This window comes from Ambystoma mexicanum, chromosome 4q, assembly GCF_040938575.1.
Source record: "Ambystoma mexicanum isolate Mex_15411 chromosome 4q, UKY_AmexF1_1, whole genome shotgun sequence".
Lineage (NCBI taxonomy): Eukaryota > Metazoa > Chordata > Amphibia > Caudata > Ambystomatidae > Ambystoma > Ambystoma mexicanum.
Genome location: NC_090928.1, coordinates 759,946,501 through 759,967,058, shown reverse-complemented (window position 1 = coordinate 759,967,058; position 20,558 = coordinate 759,946,501). Strand labels below are relative to the sequence as shown.

At 46.2% G+C, this 20,558-nt stretch overlaps 1 protein-coding gene across 1 annotated transcript in view; it reads right to left on the bottom strand.

The window, feature by feature from the left end:
- Positions 1 to 20,558, bottom strand: part of LOC138467288 (uncharacterized) — a 5,113,521-nt gene that overhangs the window by 4,181,522 nt on the left and 911,441 nt on the right. Inside the window, exon 4 of the mRNA XM_069607285.1 lies at positions 9,147 to 9,230. Within this exon, the coding sequence (XP_069463386.1) occupies positions 9,147 to 9,230 (84 nt within the window). The remainder of the gene's footprint in view (positions 1 to 9,146; positions 9,231 to 20,558) is intronic.

The window sequence follows — 20,558 nt, the reverse complement described above, 5'->3', positions numbered from 1 at the left end:
TATTCAAGATCTGAATTATATGACACAGCAGCACAACTACAGTTTACTGCTGAATGAGCTTGCAATGACATTAAAACTGAGTATGGAGAGTTGGTGAATAGATGGTACCCACACTTACTGCTGGGCACTTACTTCAAAGAGCACATAAATGCAAAAAAGGAATCTCGTCATTTAAAAAAACTTCACATGTATGGAGTTTGATACATAAACGGATGCATTTGGGACACCATATGACCCAGATAGCAAATGGTCATTTACATTACAATTATTCAGTAGTATCTCCAGACGTGAGTTTGAACAATGGGAAGGAAAGGGCTGTGATAGTTGGGGAAAACTATTTTCTGAAGGTACATTTAAGCCATTTGAGTTTAAACAACAGGAAAATGGGATATCGGTGCGACGATTCCCAATGTACGGTAGGATACAATCAATAGCAATGATGTGCTGGCCTTATTTCTCTATTGAATCCCCTTGTTCAGTATTAATAAAAGTTCTAATTTTCATGATTGAGGTTTAAACATGATAAAAAATGTGTCAAAATAGAATCCAATGGATATTTAGTTTTGTTGTACAAGCCCTACTTCTCAAAGCCTTTCTGCGTAATACATGGAGATCACAGTAATGCTTACAATGCTAGAACAACATATGTATCTGCTAAAAAATAACTGGTATATCAGTCGCAATGTTTTTTTGCTGTAAGACTGTATGTGTTATTAAAATCCGCAAAGTATAACATAAAAAAGATCCAGCCAGCTGTTAAAACTATTACCCTACCTCACTCACTTTTGAATGTAGATGTAGAGATAATGGCAAGAATCTACGCAAATATATTAGACAACTTTATACATAAAAGGATCCATCACTCACAGATGTGTTTGGTCAAATGGAGGTATGGTTATGACACTATCTGATGTCTCCCTGATGTGACAGGGCTAGTAAATAAGGAGATGTTGCTGCATTGCTAGTCTATTTAAATGATTATACAAATGTATGGTGGCCAGAATCTTGTCCAGTGGCCTGGTTTCAAAATAACTCTGGTTGGGTAGGGGCATGAGACAAGGCTGCCCACTCTTTCACATCTTTTGAAATATTTCCTCTGAACCATATCAACCTACATTAGACAGTGCAGTGACAGGCATTGTCTGTGAAAGGACCAAACTCAAATCACTGATGCACGATTGGTATTCTGCTTTCTAATGTGACAGATTGTTATATGCATTTGAATGATATCTTCTTGGAGTTTGGAGGTCTCTCGGCTCATATATTAAACTATTGGTGGTACTTCTGTTATTAGAAAACAAATGTTTGCACCCAGGGCTATAAAGTGGGTACCAGAGAAAATAAAATAGCTGGGTGTTTTTATTGCCAAAGATCTAAAAGACGAACGGTTGGCGATAGTGGAAGACAAGACTCAGTAATGAGTTGAATGGTCTCAGTAATGTCAGCTCTAGAGACAGCCGTAATATTTTGTGTTCTAACAGCTGATAATCCTAATGTACTAACAGCAGGTGGAGTACAAGGCGAAATAACCTTGTTGTCCTTGATCTCCAATTTATTGTTAAAAGATGGCCACAGAATATCGGATATCATCAGGCTCAGGGAAGGGTTTACAGCTAGCATAAGTGCTGGTGGGGCATCTGGTGTACTAACAACTAATGGTGTAATGTGCAAAATTGACTTATCTTTATTCAGCAAGTCGTTATTCAGAGGTGGATACAGGGTATCATTGGTTCTGATCATTCATCCTAGTACTCCAATGTCACCCTTGCCACGTGTTCCAGTACTTTTCCTTTGTTTCAGTCCTTCTCATTCATCCTAATCCCTCTCCATTATCAAAGTCATTTTCCTTCTATCTATCCCTTCATCCCACTGCTTTATCCTAGTTCTAATCCTTAATGCTTGTCCTTCTGCTCAGTCCTTCTACTTCACTTTAGTTCGTAGTGCTACTCCTGCTCGATTCCTCCTAGCCATTTGCATTCTCCATCATTCAGAGACTTCTCCTTTATCTTACTCCTACTCCTTCATCGTAGTACTTATTCAGATTCATTCTCCATTATTCTACCCTTTGCCCATCATTCTAATACTTCTTCATCTTTGTTATTCTCCTTCTCATTGTCAGACTGTCTTTCTGTCACAGTCTCTCAGTCATTCACAGTCTCTCCCTTTCTCTCTCCCCTCTCTGTATCACTTCATGCATCTTTAGGTCTTTTAAAACACCATACGTTTCCGTTTGTGTGTTTCGCTTTTGCTTTCTTTCGCTCTCTCTTTCTTTTCCTCTTACTGGAGAGTGTGCTGCTGGCCAGGGTGGAAATGGCAACAGAGAAGATGATTAAATAATTAAAGGCTGCATGGAGAGTTTGTAAGGAGGCTGGATGCTGACGGCAAAAAAATGTGGCATAATGTATTAGAACTTTGCTCAATTATGCAGAAAAAATTATCCAAAGCGTGTGTATGGCTCATCATGAGATATTTCTACTTTTCTCAACTGCAGTTCTTGCTAGGTTGGAGGTGTTTGAGCATGCATGGAATACAAGCTCTGCCCTTAGGCATAAAACCTGCAGTCGATGAACGAGTAGTGAGCTGATTCAGTTGTCCTGTTAGGTCCGCCAGCAGGCGAGGCTGCTCTTCTTAACTGAGGCCCCCGAGATATGAGCCTCATGTTCTGTGGGGCGGCAAGACATGGGTTTGTCCGGATCTTGGTACCAGTAGCCGCATCCTTCCCTGTTGCACCCACAACTGGGCAGAGGGGAGCTGCTGACTAGCACTGTCAAGTAGAGTGGAGCCCGTTCCCAGGACCACACTTGTTTTTTTAAGGCTGGCAGTGGGGGCAACAGGGCAATCAGGGAAGAACAGTGTCCAGATCATTCCAAGCAGGTGAAGTGGCTTGCTTCTCCCCGAATTCCAGGAACCACTAATTCTACCACCTCAGACCCTCTACTTGCCCACTACAATATGGCAACCACCATGAGATGGAGTTCTTCTTTATTGTATTCTAATACTTCTTTCATCTTCCGGGTCACTGGAGACTCTGATTATAAAGAGGCCCCTCAAAAGGGTTGCCTATGCCTCAACAAGCGACTACTAGTGCTGTTTCTGACTTGTCACTCAAAACCTTCAAGCTGCCTTTTGTATTTTTCCTTTGCAGAGTTTTTTTACTCTGACCACTCCAGCCGTTTTTCTCCTGGAGTCCGTAGCTATTTGGGCTTCTGTCTTTCTTTTTCTCTCCTTTCCGGTCACCTGAGCACTAGAGGTCCAAGAAGGATGAGCCTACATCCAATCCATCCTGGCAGAAGACCCGCATTTGTCCTTCACCTCATCTAAGCATCAGAAGACCATCAGGACCCCGTTAAGATCAGCAGTTGGACACGTTGGTTCTAATCAGCATGCTCATGTGAAAGTTGATGCTGTCCTTGCACAGGCATAGTTAGTAAACTGGGGCTGGCTCTGCTGCAAATGATAATTATCAAGCAGTAAATCCCCTCCTACACATGGTATGTATTATGTATCTGTTTTCTACTATGGAGTGGTAAAGCCCTGCTATTTGGCACTGTTGTAAATAGATTGTTAGGGGTTACACCATCCTGTTGGACATCATTAACAGTCAAGGGAAATAGGGCTTGAAGATCTGTTGTAACATTATTGATGATGCCATGCTCGATGGTACAGAGATTGTTTATGTGTCTCACTAGTAGGCTGTATAAGCTGAAGGCTTTGTGCCTCAGCTGATGATTAAAAATGTCAAAAGTATTTAATCAGCCATCAGAAGCTAATAACTAATGTAATAATAGTCACCTGATGGTTTTCCCTTCAGTAATCTTTGAACTGCTATTGTTCTTTATGGCACCAACATAAATTCATGCCTTTAAATGTAAAAGGCAATGAACTGAAAACACTAAATCTACTGACCTTGCCAATGCTTGTTTGATTTTTACAGGTGTAGTGTGTTTACTGGGGAAGGGAGATTTGTAGTGTTGGTTCCATGAAGAATGCAGTGAAATACTGGATGAAACCCCATACTGAATGTCACAGCATTCTCGATGGAACCAACACTACACACTTCACCACTTTACCACTAATTAGTATATTTGATTGTAATAAAATCAATTTCAAAATGCTCCAATGGCTTCAGCGGCACTCACTATACCGACCACTAAAGGTTCAATGTGGGGAGGACCCAGAGCAGGGGCTAACTGAACTTCCATTGAAACACATGGGAGGAGGTGCAATTGCATTAGAGCATGGTGCATGTGTTATCCCTGTCTACTGCAGCAACAATGCACCCATCCCCACCCCTGGACTGGTCAGATGAATTACCCAATGTTGAGTCTCAAAACAGATGTGTAAAACTGTCAACCTTCAAATATAGTTAGCATTGAGAATAGAAATGGCAGACTCCCATCTCATTTATATTCATGATTGGCCTGCTCATCCATTTTTATGAATGTATATTGAGCCAACAGTAGGCAGCGTCCTGTAGCCTATCCTGCCTGTCTCTGCTTCAGTTGTTGTGCAATAAGAAACAGATCATTAGTGAGTGGCTGAATTGTGGGGTACAAAGGATTGACTTTTAAATAAACACATGCTTTGTTAATGTTAATGGGTATTGTGCCGTGCACTGTCGCCACTTGCATGGTCTCTTGGCGCTCTAGCGAATCTGCAATGGTAGGAGGTTTGCGGCCTCTGTTAGTGGAGTTGAGAGGGAGAAGAGCAAGATCGCTTTGATGTGCTGGTGGCAGCTTCAGTTTGGAGAAACCGGTCACTGACCATTAGTTCGTTTTTGATTTGTATCCGTCATGTGATGCTGAGGTGTGATTGTGTATGGTCTGTTTTCATGTCGAGTGATGGGAAGTGCGTCTAGTTTTTGGTGCGGTAGAGGTATGGTTGTGTTAAACTCAGAGTTTGACGGTGTGTATGCAGAAACATGAGTTCTTAGTACGGTTAGTTAGTGGCAGTATTTTTCCTCCATTTGACATTCTGTCTAAATGTGATACATTTCCCACCCCAACCAATCATTCATTGCAGTGCATTTACCTCCCCCGGCAATTCATCCAGTTGATACACATTCCCTGTCCCCATCATTCCATCCTAGTGCAGCACGGTTTATGCTTTCTGCCCGCTACCAATTCCTCTTAGTGCCACGCATTTCTGACCCCCGGCAGGCCATCTACAAGCAATAAATCTCCCGCCCCTAATCGGTCATCCCATTGAGACACACTTCCCACCCTCAACACTCCATCCAAGCGCGATACCCTTCTCGTCTCCAACAGCCCATCCGAGTGTGACACATCTCCCAGACCCCGCAATTCATCCGGGGCGACACTCCTCGCCCTCAAACAATCCATCTGGGTGTGATACATTTCCTGTCCCAAACAGTCTATCAAAGTGCAATGCCTTTCCCACCCTACGCAGTCAGTCTCAATCAGCCTATCATGATACAGAAGTTACATAGTGCTTGTCTCAGAGCGCAGCAGGGAGCATGAGGCTTAGTTATGCTATAAGAATAGATGCAGAATGTGGATAACCTACTCATACAGGCTGAGTGTGGAAGTGGCTAATTTACACAGTTATGTAACATGCAGGATAAGGCTAACCTATGCCAGTAAGCTAAATGCTGGAAGGTACATGATATCAGGTGATTCCAGTAGGGTGTTTTTTTGGAGTACATTATTGGTTGTACTCCCTGCTTTTCTGGTTGTTTTGTCTTGTTGGACTTTGTATGGTTTAGCACACTGGATTGAGTTGATGGAGGTTGATCCCTTTGCTCAGTCTTGCTTAATGTCGGGTGTGTTTGGTTAGTCCCTGGCTTTGAGAGGTTCCTTTCCCTGTATTTGTTCATTTCACGGTATGTGGATGCTGTTTAGGCCTTTCCATCCCCTTCGGTGCTGATGAGCCAGGTTTTTAGAAGTTTCTGAATTTTAGATGGTCAACCATAGTTTGTATTTCTTTTGGGAGGGAGTTCCAGAGTTTCACGGCTTTGTAAGAGAAGGCTGATCCTCCACAAATTTATCTCACATAGAGTTTTGGCTCTAGAGAGATGTCATTGCTGCATCTAAGTGTTCTTGCTGGTTTGTAGATGGTGATTTTCTTTTGTATGAATTCAGCTCCCTGGCCGTGGATTGTTGTGTGTTATGCACACTGTTTTGAATGTGATTCTTTTTTTGACTAGTGGCCAATGTAGCATCCTTAGCACTGGTGTGATGTGGTTTCTTTGGGAGAGTTTGAGGAGAGGTCTGGCAGCTGCATTCTGTATTCATTCTAGTATCCTCAGCAGGTATTCCAGCATTCCAAGGTATATGCTGTTAGCATAGTCTATTCTGGAGATGATGGCAAGCGTTCTGTGCACGTGGGAAAAGAAGGGTAGTATCTTTTTGATAGTGTGCAGATGGAAGAAGCATTTCTTAATTATTGAGTTGACTTGCGGTTCTATTGTTAGCTCATTGTGCATTAGGATTCCAAGGTTTTCGACAACTTTGGATGATGCTGGTGGGGTTCCCAGTTCTGTTGGCCATGGTTTGTTCTTGTTGTTCGGTGAAATCATGATTTCTGTTTTGTCTGGGTTCATTTTAAGGTTATTAGTGTTCATCCATTGGTAGAGCTCTTTGGGACAGTCTGTTAGTGTGGGGTTCTCCTCCTCATTGCTGTTGATTGTGTAGATGATTTGGGTATTGTCTCTGTAGTTGTAGGATGTGAGGCTGTGTCTTTTGATTCGGTTGATTCAGGGGTCATGTCGATGTTGAACAATAGTGGGGATAGTGAGGAGCCTTGTGGGACTCCACAGGTCGTGTCCCACTGTGCAGATTTGAATGGTTTTAGCCATATTGTTTCTGTTCTTCTGGACAGGAAAGATTTAATCCAAAGGAGCGCTGTGTTGCAGATCCCTATGTCTTAAAGTCTCTTGACTAGGGTGTTATGGTTGACTGTCGAATGCTGCACAGAATCCAGTAGTATCGGTGCTGAGTTCGTTTTGGAATCTGGATTGGTCTTCAGGTCATCCCATATAGAGAGTAGTGCCGTCTCCGTTCCTCTCACGGGTCTGAAGTCTACTTGTCCCTGATCCAATAGCTGGTTGTTTTCGACCTGTTCTAGTATTTGTTGATAAACATAGGTCTTGGTTAGTTTTCCTGGGTATGGAATGTTTGAAATAGGTCTGTAGTTTGACAGGTCTTCCAAATCGCTCATGGTATCTTTGAGGAGCGGTTTGATGTTGGCTGATTTGAGGCTCGGGGTACTCTTCCTGTTGAAAGTTACAGATTGAAGAGGTTTAGGTAGTATTCTGATGGTGTTCCCTGAGCAAGGATCGATTTGTATATGTCTGGTGGACAGGGGTCAGCTGGGAAGCCTGCCTTGTTGCTATTGGTCACCAGACTGATTCATTTTTCTCTTGAAATTTGGGGAAAGCGTTTCAGCCTTGTCTGTGGGCCGGAGGTTGGCTGGTTGAGATGAACAGTTGGGTGGGTTGGTCTACTTTGTATGATCCATTGTATGTTGGTGATTTTACTCTTTAAGTGATCTGCGAGATCGACGCATAGTTTTTGCAACGGGACCGGTGTGTTACTGCACCCGGGCGGATTTCTCATCTTGTTTATGATGTTGAATAATTCTTTCTGAGTGATGTTGACTTTCGTGATCCGTTTGTTGTAGTATTTCATTTTTGCATAATAATGTAATTGTGCATCGCTTTTAGCCAACCATATTCTTTATGGTAACATAGTGAATTATTTAGTGCTCCTTTTGTTTTATAAGTCCAAACACTAATTCACACTCTAACACTATCTTGGGTGTTGGCTGATGGTCCATTTTGTATGGGATCATTTACCCCATCGTGACAACAACCCAAACATTTATTAGACTTATTTTACCCCCTAACTAGAACAAAAAACGATCAAAAACTCTAAGATTATCAAACAAAATGTGGTGTAACCCTCACATTAGCCTCGCCTAATGGTATTTTACATGCATGGGATCTTGTACTCTCTCAGATCTATAGGAAATTGTGCTCCGAAGTGTCCAGGAGAAGGAAGATATTGAAAAAGAACATTAACATAACTGGTCCAGTTTATTCATATGTCACCATGGTTCTTCAATACAAAAAGTAGATAAGAAACATTACATACCTGTAATCGTCTTTCTAACAGTTGTATCTCCTTAGATTCACATGCTTTGCAAAGGCCGACATCTAGTGGTTGGGGAAGAGTATTACAAGATTTGTTTTCGATTCCGAAAAGGGATATCGAGGGGGCGTGTTTGTAATGTTATCCCTATCGTGACGTGTACCATGATCCTACTCAACCTGCAGTTCTTGGAGGATTGTAAAGATTTTTCAAGCCCTGCAAGATACCTTCAACCCCCTATTACGTAATGATATCATTATTAACAGCTGACAAAACAATGTTCAGACTAGAGGTCTTACGTAGGAGTGTTAATATATAAAAACCTTAGAAAGCACAACTTATTGTGTCAAATGTACAACAGGGTGTTGTCCTGTCCTGGTCATCAGTTATTTTAGCTGGTAGTGCAACAGGCCTATCTTTTGATTTGTTTAGGTGATGAGGGAATTATGTGGCCTGCCAATCAATCCAGAAGCAGTATAAGGTAGAAATAAAGATACATTATTGTGAAATTAACTTTGAGAATCAGGATTTGTTGTCTTATTTTTAGAACATTGTAGTTCTCTGGTAAGAGGGAGAGTTCCAGTAATTTTTAAATCAGGGTTTTACACCTGGAACCAATCACAAATGCCAATTGACTGAAACCTTGTATGACACTGAACCTGAAAGCAGGTTTTAACGATGTCACCCCATTCACTGGAATTCCCAATACCCCATTAGGACCACTTTCTCAGTGCTCTCAAAGAGACAGACCGCAGCATCATAAGAAACAGGCTCAGACGCCCTGAATGTACCACAAATTAGCCTAATAAAGCACCAGTGAGACCAATTATTTACTTTGGTTAAAGCTTTTACCATTTTCCTCAATGATAACATCATCTTCCAAGCATCATCCGGGATAGTGAGTCAAATACCTACATCTTTCTCCATATGAAAATAGGCTCAAATAGAGAAAGAACAGCATTAATGTGGCTTTTCAAAGTTGTCATACAATCCTTTTCTCTTCTTCATAAACACTTAGCTTTTCTTTTTACTTACTACGGTGTTTCTTTGCAGGTTTTGATGTTTGTGCAATTATAATAGTACTCAGCTCAGAATCCTCCTTCATATCTGATGACGGTTCTATAATAAACAGTTTAGAATATTGTCAATAGTTTCATCATATGGCATTGCATAAGGTAGAGATGAGGAACTGTTCAACATTTATTTCACCTTTTTATTTATGTGGTTAATAAGGTTAGTTCTTCAACCAAAAGTTCCATACAGTAAACAGACATTGGAGGCATTCCCTTTTCAGGATGTCTTTACATAGTAACAGTAAGAAGATAGGTAGAGAAGAGCTGGGTAATGCAGGCATAGAGCAGGGAAACATCATAAAGATGACATCTGATGACAGAGTCACAACCATATATATAATGTGCATTTCGGTCTTAGGCCAGTGGTTAAATCAATACATATATACAGTTGTTTAGCATCAGGTTAGAGCGGACAGAGACTTTAGGGTAGAGTGTATAAGGTGGGGGCAGAGCATGTCTCTTCATTGGCTAGCAGGCAAAGTTTGTGCTGGGTCTTAAATATTTCCATGGACTGATTTGCTTTGATGCCGGGGAGAGAGCATTCCAGTGGTAAGGGGCCAGTAGAGACAAGAAGCAGAATCGGGAGGGCACACGGAGAGCGTGGGACAGAGAGGATTTTTGTAGTGAATTTGCACAGAGAGACAATTTGCATTGTGATGGTTGCAGTGGGTGGGGATGGCAAAGTTGAGTATATTGTTGAGGAACTCAAAATGTAGAGGGGAGATCCAAAAATAAGTAGGAGCAGTTGTCTAGTTTACTGGCAACCAAGATGGAGTTTTTGCAGAAGTGGGTGTGGTGCATACATCTTCCTGATACTTAGTGGCAGTAGCAGTGATGAAGTGATGAAGTGAGCCGCATGTGATGTGTAATTCTATACCAATATGCATGCCTCCATACTTGTACAATATCATAAAGCCCAGAAAATCACAGGAATATTATCAATACAATGCAAAGGCGGATAATACTACTATAATTAAGGAAAAAACTATTAATAAAGTATCAGGAAGTACCTGACCTGATGTTTCACTAATACAATTAGAAGATATGAATCAAGTTAGCCAAAAGTCATCTGATATGTTTACAGAATGGTTGGTTAAGTGATGTAGGTACATCACACATATTGACATCAGTTGGGTGGCCTCATTGGAGTTGCACGGCAGTGTGCATTCCCAAGCCCTACTGGAGGAGAAAGACCCCGGAATGGGGGTTTGGACTTGAGGTGTGGCTCCCTGGCTTCCGTTGGGGGCATGTGCCTGCCTTATCTGGCAAATATTTGAGGAGGCTGCAGATGGTTGGAGCTGGCTACAAGGGTGTGGACCAGGGTGTGGACGGCCTCTGCTTTTTGCACGTGGAGCCCCCTTGGCATGAGGTGCCCTGGAAGGGACTTTGTAGAGGTGGTGTTCACATGGTCGCGGGCTGGGCAGGTGGTTTGACAAGGTGAGCCGGTGTGCCCTCAGGGGGTGTGTGCCCACGTGGTGCTGGGAGCAGTGTAGATACTTTTCTTCAGCGTTGGTCAAGATGAACAGCCCAGGCGGGTTGTGGCACCATCGGGGACTGACTGCCTTTCCACAAGGTAGTCGCCTGCTTGTTCCAGGGAGGGGGTGAGTGCCTTTCTTTGGCAGAGGTCCCACATCCTCTTTCAGTGCTTCTTCACAGTGGGGTACTGGGGAACGCTGTGCTTAAATACAGTTCATTGCGCTCTTACCCAGTGGAACCACATAATTGTGTGATTTAGTGGGGCCTTCTCAGCCTTGGCACACAGGAGCTGAGTTGGGGTGCGCCGTCCTGGGAGTTTTTGGCGTAGCCTGGGAGTTGGACCCATCCTGGATTTTGTGTGTGCTGTCGACTGGTCCCTGGGCCTCTTCGTTTCTGATTCACAGGCAGCATCCCTGGACAGAAGTCACTGGGGTTATCGTTCTCACCCGCTTCCACCCTGATGGACTGGAAAACATCCCTCCAGAGGTTTCATTTTGCTAGTCTTTATCAACCCTAGTAGAGCAAGGCACAGAGCATCTGATCATGGAAGAGGGGCCGTTGATGCAGCTGCTACAAAGAAGGACATAGCAGCTTTGTTGGAAGAAACACAGGGGATCCGTCCCGACATAGGAGTCAGACTTGACAATTTGGATAAACGGGTTGTTAAAATCGACAATAGAACACTCACACTCCAAAGGAATCAAACCTCCCTTAATACAGTGGAACTTTAAGTCATTATGAGACTCGGAGAACTTGAACGGAGGGAATCTAAGATGATGCTTGAGATGGACGATTTTGAAAATCTTGAGAGGAGAAATAACCTTCTTTTTTTGGGATCCAGGAGAAAGAGGGGGAAACTGAAAGAGACATTGGCCCTCATTACGACCCTGGCGGAAATCGAAAAACGATGGCGGAAATGCAATACCGCCATCGAATAGCGCTCGGTGCGATTATGACCCGTCACCGTAAAGTACGATGCCATTAGCGACACCGTAGTGAACGCCAACGCTAACTGCACCAAGTACGCGCACACGCGCCATGCGAAACCGTAATTACCACCATGGCGCAACGGTACGCGAATTCTGACCCTAGCGGACATTTACCTAACGCCATCAAGCATGGCGGAAAGTACCATTCCGCCATGGTGAGAAGAACGGCAACGCGAACCAACCGTAAATGGCCCTACTGAGTGCCTGTACACCACTCCCTGGCCACATTGCACAACTCCTCGTAGGTGCAATGAAGTCACACAATGCAACCAGTGAAATGTACACGTCACCCATGCATGCCAACGAACAAATGAATGTAGGGGCTCCAAGTGCCTTGTGAGTGGCCATCCATATTTGCCATGTCACCATTGCCGTACTGATGCAGCACAGGCACGTGAAGGGTCAAGTACAGCAATATGAACTGAAATATGAGACAAAACAACAACAGGCCCCATCGCTTGACACCAGTGTAAGGCAACATTCAAAGCAGTAACCTGAGGGAGACTGCACCAGCCCTGTACTCTTGCCAGTAAACAAACCAACCATCAGCATAAGCATGTACCACACAAGTTGGCAGAGTGACTGAGCAGCCAGGCCCATCTCAAGAGGGGCCAATGGGAGCTGCAGGGCACAGATGGCACGAATACAGAAGCTATTCCAATGGACATGACCTCAGTCTCCCTCCAAGAAACGCACGCAAACACAGGCACCTGTGACCAGCCATATTCTGATAATCACATCATTCCACCAATCCACCTGGCTGACCGGCATCTGTTACACAAAAGCTAATCCCCCGCCCCTGAGCATGACATCATTAAAACAGTCATAATGGCAGCCCCTATCCCTGACCTCACTGGGCTTCGTAGGCAAACGCGCCCAGTACAGTACCACGCAACTATAACCAGAAGCCGGAACCCAATGCAGATCTACTCACAATACATCGCTCCACAAATAGGAATATGCTACATTACTTGCAAAGAATAACGCTACACGGTTAATATCATAATAGAAATTTAATGCACTACAAAATCACCAAGCCCATACAGCCATTAGGTCATGAACTCCAAAATACATTCCAGTATTGTGGGCTGCATCCGCAATAAATGACCAGCTTCTGCTTGTGTGACGCCCTGTTCCTTCATGGTACACAGGGGCTACATACACGTTCAAAAAGGCAACATGGAAGCGCCTAGAACCGCAGGGCCGTCCCATTAGGTAGGCACTAGTCCAGCTGAAAGGTCGATATGTTGCTCATAGCCACTAGTACTGCGTAAGGGCATGTGGCCCATTGGCGATCGTCCCATAAGATCGTAATGGTGCTCCACTGATTAACACGAAGCAGCAGGTGTCGGGAGTAAAAGCCATCTGCAGGAGTGGCATACAGATGGCAGCGGCAAAAGGGGAGGAGATACCTGTCACCCAAATGAAATGAAAAAGAATGGTATGGGCATCAGAACTTAATTTGAATTACTCACTTCAATGATCACACTAAATCTACAGCCATATGCATGTTAGCCCACTCAAAAGGATTATTCCCACCCAAAAATCACTTGTGAATCATAACTATATAAATCGAGGTGAATACACTATTACAAACGAGTGTTTGTGTGCATGCGTCTGTTAAAACAGAATCCATTAGATGGGATTAGTAACGTGCATAGACACAAGTGTTTGAAGGCGCGTCGAGACAGGGAGGGTTCAACAAGGGCAGATAGACGATGGTCCCACTATGGCAGCTCTGCATCACATAGCGCAGGGGAAGTGGATAGATTCCAAAAAGCCATGTACATGGTAAACTCTCAATTAAATCATCTGTCCATGCATCCATACATCATACCCTCATCCCGGTATGAAAACGCCTGATTATTTACTCACATAACATGTGAAATTTCCATTGAGTCTGTGCGTAATGCAGTCTGCAAAATCCACTGTGCTCCAGCCCGGAATTCTAGTGTTGTGAAGTAACATGTATTTGGGAACGTCCTGCCTTATCGTCCACTACGCTATTGCGCATCCCATACTATTCATATCAATCATTGCATTCTCGCCATGGCCCCTGTCCGAAGGACATTAAACAATAGAACTTTATATCTGCAGTCAGACCTGTGGGCGTCTCCTCGCCGCTAGCTGAAAACCGAAAGCGCTGTCCTTCGAATTCCACATTTGCAACATCACGTCGAAAAGGCATCTGTGACCGCTTGAAATCACAAATTCATCCATGTAGTGCGGCAGTGTGTGAAAATGGCAACTGGCTTCACTCACAAATGGGACGCCCCGCCCGTCGGTGAACCTCGGTACAGTGCTGCATGAGGGTCCAGCGTTAATCGAGTACTACATTCCACTGACCCTTCACAAGTTTGTTCGCGACTGTAAAGATAGTATGTGAAACAATGGGACCATTGCAGTATGAACATATGAACCAATATTCCACTGCCATCGGGATTAAATACATGATTGTAATAGCAAGATGCCATGCAACGAATTGCAGCGTTGTGTGCGGGACATGCTCGCCCAAAGGGGATTGCAGCTTGCACAGGTGGAATGAATCACCACAGGTGGAGGCTATACAGCCTGAAAACACATAAATTGCACACCCAACCCCCTCCCACAACCACACCCACTCCAAAATGCTACCGGCAGGACTAGCGATGTTGGCCCTGGGGGACCTGATAGCACTGCAAGTACTCCAACTTCAAGAAGAAGACGAACACCAACTACTACAACAACCGGCCGCACAGAGGAGACGGAGGAGGAGGAGGAGGGCAAGGCAGGGCCAGCAAGGCCCACCAGCACAGCCGCTACCACCACGCAGGCAGCCCGCAATCCGACGCCTCCGAGCTCATCCGTTCAACCTCACTGATGAGCAGATCCACACCCTCTACCGTTTCGACCGGGACACCATAACCGCCATTGTGGACATGACACACGCTGACCTTGCCAGCATGATAGATAGCCCAACCGCCATCCCACCCCTACTGAAGGTGGTGTCTGTACTACACTTCCTGGCCACAGGCACCTACCAGCACACAGTCGGACAGTTGCATGGCATTTCACAGCCACTGTTGTCACGGACACTATCGCACGTGCTCGATGCCCTCCTGAAGCACGCAGACGACTACATCTCTCTACCACGCTCGGAGCAGGAAATTACGAACACGAAAGTGGGATTCCATGCACTTACCGGCATACCGGGTTGCATTGGTGCCATCGACTGCACCCATGTGGAATTGGTTGTGCCACATGCCATGGAGGCCCAGTACCGCAACCGAAAACAATATCATTCTCTTAATGTACAAATGGTGTGTGACTCCAACAGGATCATTACACATTGTTGTGCCCGATTTCCTGGATCAACCCATGATTCTATGGTCTTGAGGAACTCTACAATACCACGCTACATGGAGCGACACGCAGGGAACAGATCCTGGCTACTCGGTGAGTCTCATTTCATGCATGATAATGTGGGGTATGTGATGCGGCAATGACCTGGCAGGAAGGGGAGGGGGGATGCGTACGTAGCTATGTCATTCCACAAACATCCTTTATTGTCCACATACAGGTGATGCCGGGTATCCACTGAAGAGATGGCTCCTTACACCACTCCGGAACCCACAGAACCAGCATGAGGAGGACTACAACCATGCCCACTCACGTACCCGTGTAGTCATAGAACAGGCATTCGGCCTACTGAAGACTCGTTTCCGCTGCCTCAGCAGGTCTGGCGGGGCACTCCTGTACCGCCATGAGAAGGTTGCAAAGATGGTCATGGCATGTGTCATGCTACACAACATGTGCGTACGTAGAAATGTGCCCATGCCCCCTGACGCAGGACTGCAAGCACCTGAAGATGGTCATGATGAGGGTGGGGATGTGGCAGCACCTCAAGGAGTCCGCGAGGCACAGGAGGGCCGTGAAATTCGTCAGATTCTCATAGATTCATGCTTCTAGCACTCACGCCTGGTGGCTGATACATGGACACGGGACTTGTGGCACTGTGTGTGTCTGGAACATGCACAATATGGACTATACGCCTATAAAGGCCTCGTACACAAAGATCAATGACCACACATCTCATTGGATGATTGTGAAATGTTTATAGCATATGTGAAATTATGTTACACACCCCATCGACCCGCCACCCAAGAAAGCCCAACACACCCCCTCCACCCTCCTACCTCCCCCCGAACACCAGTGTCCAAAGATGCTCATTGTCAGTGGGCAGACGCTATTGCAAGCCCCCTCTCCGGGTATCAGGGGCACCCCTGCCTGTGGAGCGCAGGTTCCTCCCAGATCTACGTTGGGGGCTGCCCTGGACGGAACTTGCAACGGATGATGTCTCTGCCTGCTCACGTCCATGCATGTCCCTAAGGGTTTGTGAGAGCTCAGTGAGCACACGGCGCACAGTGGCAAGTTCAGCACATACGTCTTTGGACGTCGCATGCAGTTCCCCCCTCAGGCTCTCGGTGCTTCTCTCCATTTGTACCCTCAGGCTCTCGGTGCTTCTCTCCATTTGTGCCCTTAGTGTCTCTGTGCTTCTCTCCATTTCTGACCTAAGTGTCTCAGTTGATGTTTCTATGGCTGCCTTAGTACCCCCACATTCATCAGCATGCTCCTTGAGGAGCGTGGCCAGTTGCTGCTGTTGCACGATCACCTGGTCGAGGGACTGTTGCCTCTGCTGGGCCATGGCCATTTGCGGTGGTGTCACAGAGGGTCTGATCACCTCATGTTGCCTTGCCACAGGGCTTGTGGGGGATGGCCAGTCGTCGTCTTGTGGGTGCCCCTGCGTGGTATCCTCATGGTGTACGGGATGAAACAAACAGGGGGATTGAGACAGGTCATGGATGGATCCTACATCGACAGCACCGTTTTCTGTGTCGGAGCATGCTGCCATTAATGCAGTGTCACCTATGGTGCTGCTGCCACCAGAAGCAGTGCCTTCTGTGGCATCCATTGGGGGGACCTGTGGTGCTGCTGTTGTGGGCATGCTGGCTGCTGGGGTGCCTGTTGAAGTCCCCTCCTGTGTGCTGCCACTTGATTTGTGCTGCTGCCGTGTCTTGATCCGTGCAGCTGAGGTGGAGGGTCTTTGGCCGTTGGTCTTGGCCCTCTTTGCAGGTGTGCTGGTAGGGGTGTCCTGGAGCTCGTCGTTTGAATCGGACCCTGTGGTGGAGTAAAGGAGGGCGAGCGTTATTATGGGTCTGTCATTGGAATGGCAATGTATCACATGCATTGGGGTGGTACCTGAGGGTGAGGGTGATTTGGGTCAGGGCCTTGGAGGTGGTTTCATTTTTGTGTGGATTGAGGATGCAGTTGTTTTGCAGCCTGCAGTTAGGGTGTGCATGCTGCACGTGTAGAGGGTGTTTTTAGGATTTTTAATTATTTATGTATTTAATGTGAGTTTTAAAGTGCGCTATCAGGCCAATGTATGTGGACGTTCTCCTGGACATGTGTTTCTGTTGCACTATGTGGACACATGGTACTTCACATGATTGGACATTGTGGATTTAGCATTGTTTTATTTGGCCCACCTACCTGATTCTTCGGATGTCTGCACTCCTTTCTCCATCCCTCCGACTCCCTCTATACTCTCCATTCCAATGGTGGAGGCACAGATTTCTTCCCAGGGGGTCAACTTGATGGGTGATTCCGATCCTCCCCCGGTAGCTGTGGCAATGTTACGGTTGGCAGATAGTATGCTGCGTACGCGTATCCGCAAGTCGTCCCATCGCTTTCTGCATTGCTGTGGGTTGCGGGGTGCGGTCCCCACCGCACTTACCCGCTGTGCCACCAGGGCCCATATGGCCTTCTTGTTCGCAAGTGCCGTCCTGGTCATTTGCGTCGAGAAGACGACGGCAGCATTCTCCTGGAGGGTCTCTGTGAGCACGGTGAGTTCCTCATGGGAGAAGTGGACCTGCCGCTTGCGGTCGCACGCTTTTTTCGCAACTTTTCCCATTTTTATTGTTTTGACTAGGGTGGCTAACGGGTTGGGATGTGTCTCAGGGTAGGATTTTTGGTGGTTGTGTTGGGATTCTGATTTTATAGGTGTACGGCGTGCTGTTTCCCGTTCCGGGCCCATGTTTTTACTTCCGTTTCCGTATATTTACGGTCACCGTATTTTGCGATTACCGCTCATTACGGTGACCGCTATGATGGGTGGCGGAATTGCACCTAGGGCGCCGTACGACGGCGGTGAGGGGCGTTTTGGGGACATTTCCGCCATCGTGGACATTGCACTTCCGCCATGGCGTAGTGCTCGTGCCCGATGGGTCAGAATTAGCCGCATTTTACTCCGTCGTGCAATGGCGGAAACGCTATTTACGCTATGGCGGTCCGGTCAGTTACTTTCCGCCAGGGTCGTAATGAGGGCCATTAAAAGGATCACCCATGAGGTGGGTAAACTTCAGTTTGGGGCGGCATGATTGCGGAACCCACAATTGACAGGGCTCATTGCGCTGGGGATCTGGGAAGGGGGGGATATGTGAGAAAGCCAGGAATGAGGGTCCGGTTCTTCTCGGCTCCTCCGATATAACTGTTTTACAGGTCCTTTCAGCCTTCACTTTAGCGAGGAGAAGAACGTTAGCACCCTTCACTCAATGGGAAGGGAGTGAGGTATTGTTGGAGGTTTCCCTTTTCTATCTGTTTTGAATATGAGGGCCATAAATATAAGATGGTCACGGAGGATGATATCCAGAGGGTCATGGGTGAATTTATGGGTCCGCCAGATGTGCAGGAACAGGGTGATGAGGGTTCTACTACCAGTGATGGGTTTCAGAGGGTGGAGTGAGGCAGGAGACACTGCATCCAAGGATCGAGGAAGTTCAAAAAATGAACACTCCACCTCAAAGGGAGTTCCCTGACATTTGGGTTGCGGACAAGATACACCTTCACATGGTGCCCTATGTTTTGGACTTGTTGGGTCAGTTTTTGTATTCATTAAGGAAATTGTGGAACTGGGGCGCAGGGGTGGGGGGTTTTGGTACATGAGATGAGTGCATGCATAGTCGTGCTAACCGTGGCCAGGTGCTGGGGTGTAGGTTATGCATTGTTTGGCTGTGCAGGGGGGTTCTTATAAGAGTGTGAAGCATGGATATTTCCTGGTGGTCCAGTTCTCGACCAGTGATGTTAACTGGATGGGGCTGGATGCCACTGGGGTGGGGGGGGTGGGGGAGGTAGGAGTTTAGGGGTTTAATGCGGATAGAGGGGCCCTGGTATAGGGAAGCTGTTTCGGGAGACTCCTGTTACCTGGGGCTTTGCTTTTGTTGGAGGTGCGTTACTTTGTGGACACGATTCCCTGGTTATATGGCAATGATGGATGTGATTAAATGGGGAGGGAAGACTGCCTGCGGGTTTGTACATTGAATGTGAATGGGCTCAATTCATCCACTAAATGAGCATTGGTGTCTAGAGAGTTTCAGCGGGTGGGAATGGATGTCATCTTTTTACAGGAAACAAGGTTCTTGCAAGGGGAGGAAAGGAGGTATCCATGTGGCCTTATTGGTCAGGTATATTGGACATTGAGTGACTAAGAAGGCTGGGGTGGGGATCCTTTCCCACAAGAGACTGAGGATGGAAGAGGTCTCAGGCCTCGTTCAGGGAGTGCTTTTACATTTGCAACGATATATGGCCCTAACCAAGGTCAATTGTGAAGGTGTTGAGGGAAGGCAAGGGGCATCTGACAGTGGGGGGTGATATGAACATGTGGGCTGATCCAACGCTGGATAGGTGGGTTCCGGGAGTGGATGGTGGTAGGGCTCCCCTAGGCGGTTCGGAAAGTTTGTTGGTCTATCTGCACTCTTATGGGTGGCATTTTTTTAAATTATCAGAATAGGCGTTTCAGGGAATTATGGGACAGTGCACTTGGTTGTGAGATACTTTCGGTTAGTTGGTCGGATCACAATGTGGTGTTGCTGGCTTATCATGATTGGGTTTGAGTGCTCGACACTCATTGTGGCAATGTAAGGAATCCCATTGGAAGGACCCAGTGTTTCAGGAGGAATTTGAGGGTACAATTAGGGAGTATTTTCTTCTTAATGATATGGGCGAGGTGGATATATCTACTGTTTGGGATGCGCCAAAGCAACACGCAGGGGTCTGCTGATTAGGGAGGGGGCCCGAAGAAAAGGGAGAGGACCTGACTAGAAAATAGGTTACGCACTGTGAGAAACCAAAGGGCATCTCACCTACTAGAATCTCTCTCTCAGGTGGCCAGGGCACAGCCATCGCCTTTGGATCCACCTGGGTGAGGGGTCTTTGGGGAGAAGGGGTGAGACAACCGATGGTGAGATGCAGTATTCCCCCCCTTTCCCGTACCTATGACCCATCCTATTTTATAGGATTCACCAATGTTCCAACTCCCCCTACACCTCTTCTGCACAAACAGTGGGCCGAGGAAGAGGGTGACTGAGACTAGAGGCTAACCCCTACACATCTCATTGGACATTTCCCGCTAATCAGGTCAGGCAAAGTCAGGCACTTGACTTTAACCACATACATCTGATAGCTATTAGCTCTCCACACACATATAAAAGGCAGAACGTAGAGACACACTCTGAGCAAAGTGGAACATGAGAAGGAGCCGAACTTCCAGGGAGAACCTGCTGGAGCACAGCAGCCGACAGTGGGGCGAGAGAAAAGGGTAGAGAAACCCAGAAGATCCCTGCAAGAGGTTGTTGCCTCCGAAGAGCCGTGAAAGATACGCAAAGAAGGCCAACTCTCAGACAAGAAGACTGCATTGTGTTTCAAGGGCACTGTTAGGGAGAATTCTCTGTTAAGGCTAATTTCCCAAACCTAGTGAGTCCCCGAGCAGCTTTGCTGGATTTTTGGGGTTTATTTTTTTTCTCCTGCTAAGAGTGAGACTCTTTTTCTCCCACTCTTAGACATGATTTGAGATATCCTTTGACTTTGTAATGTGT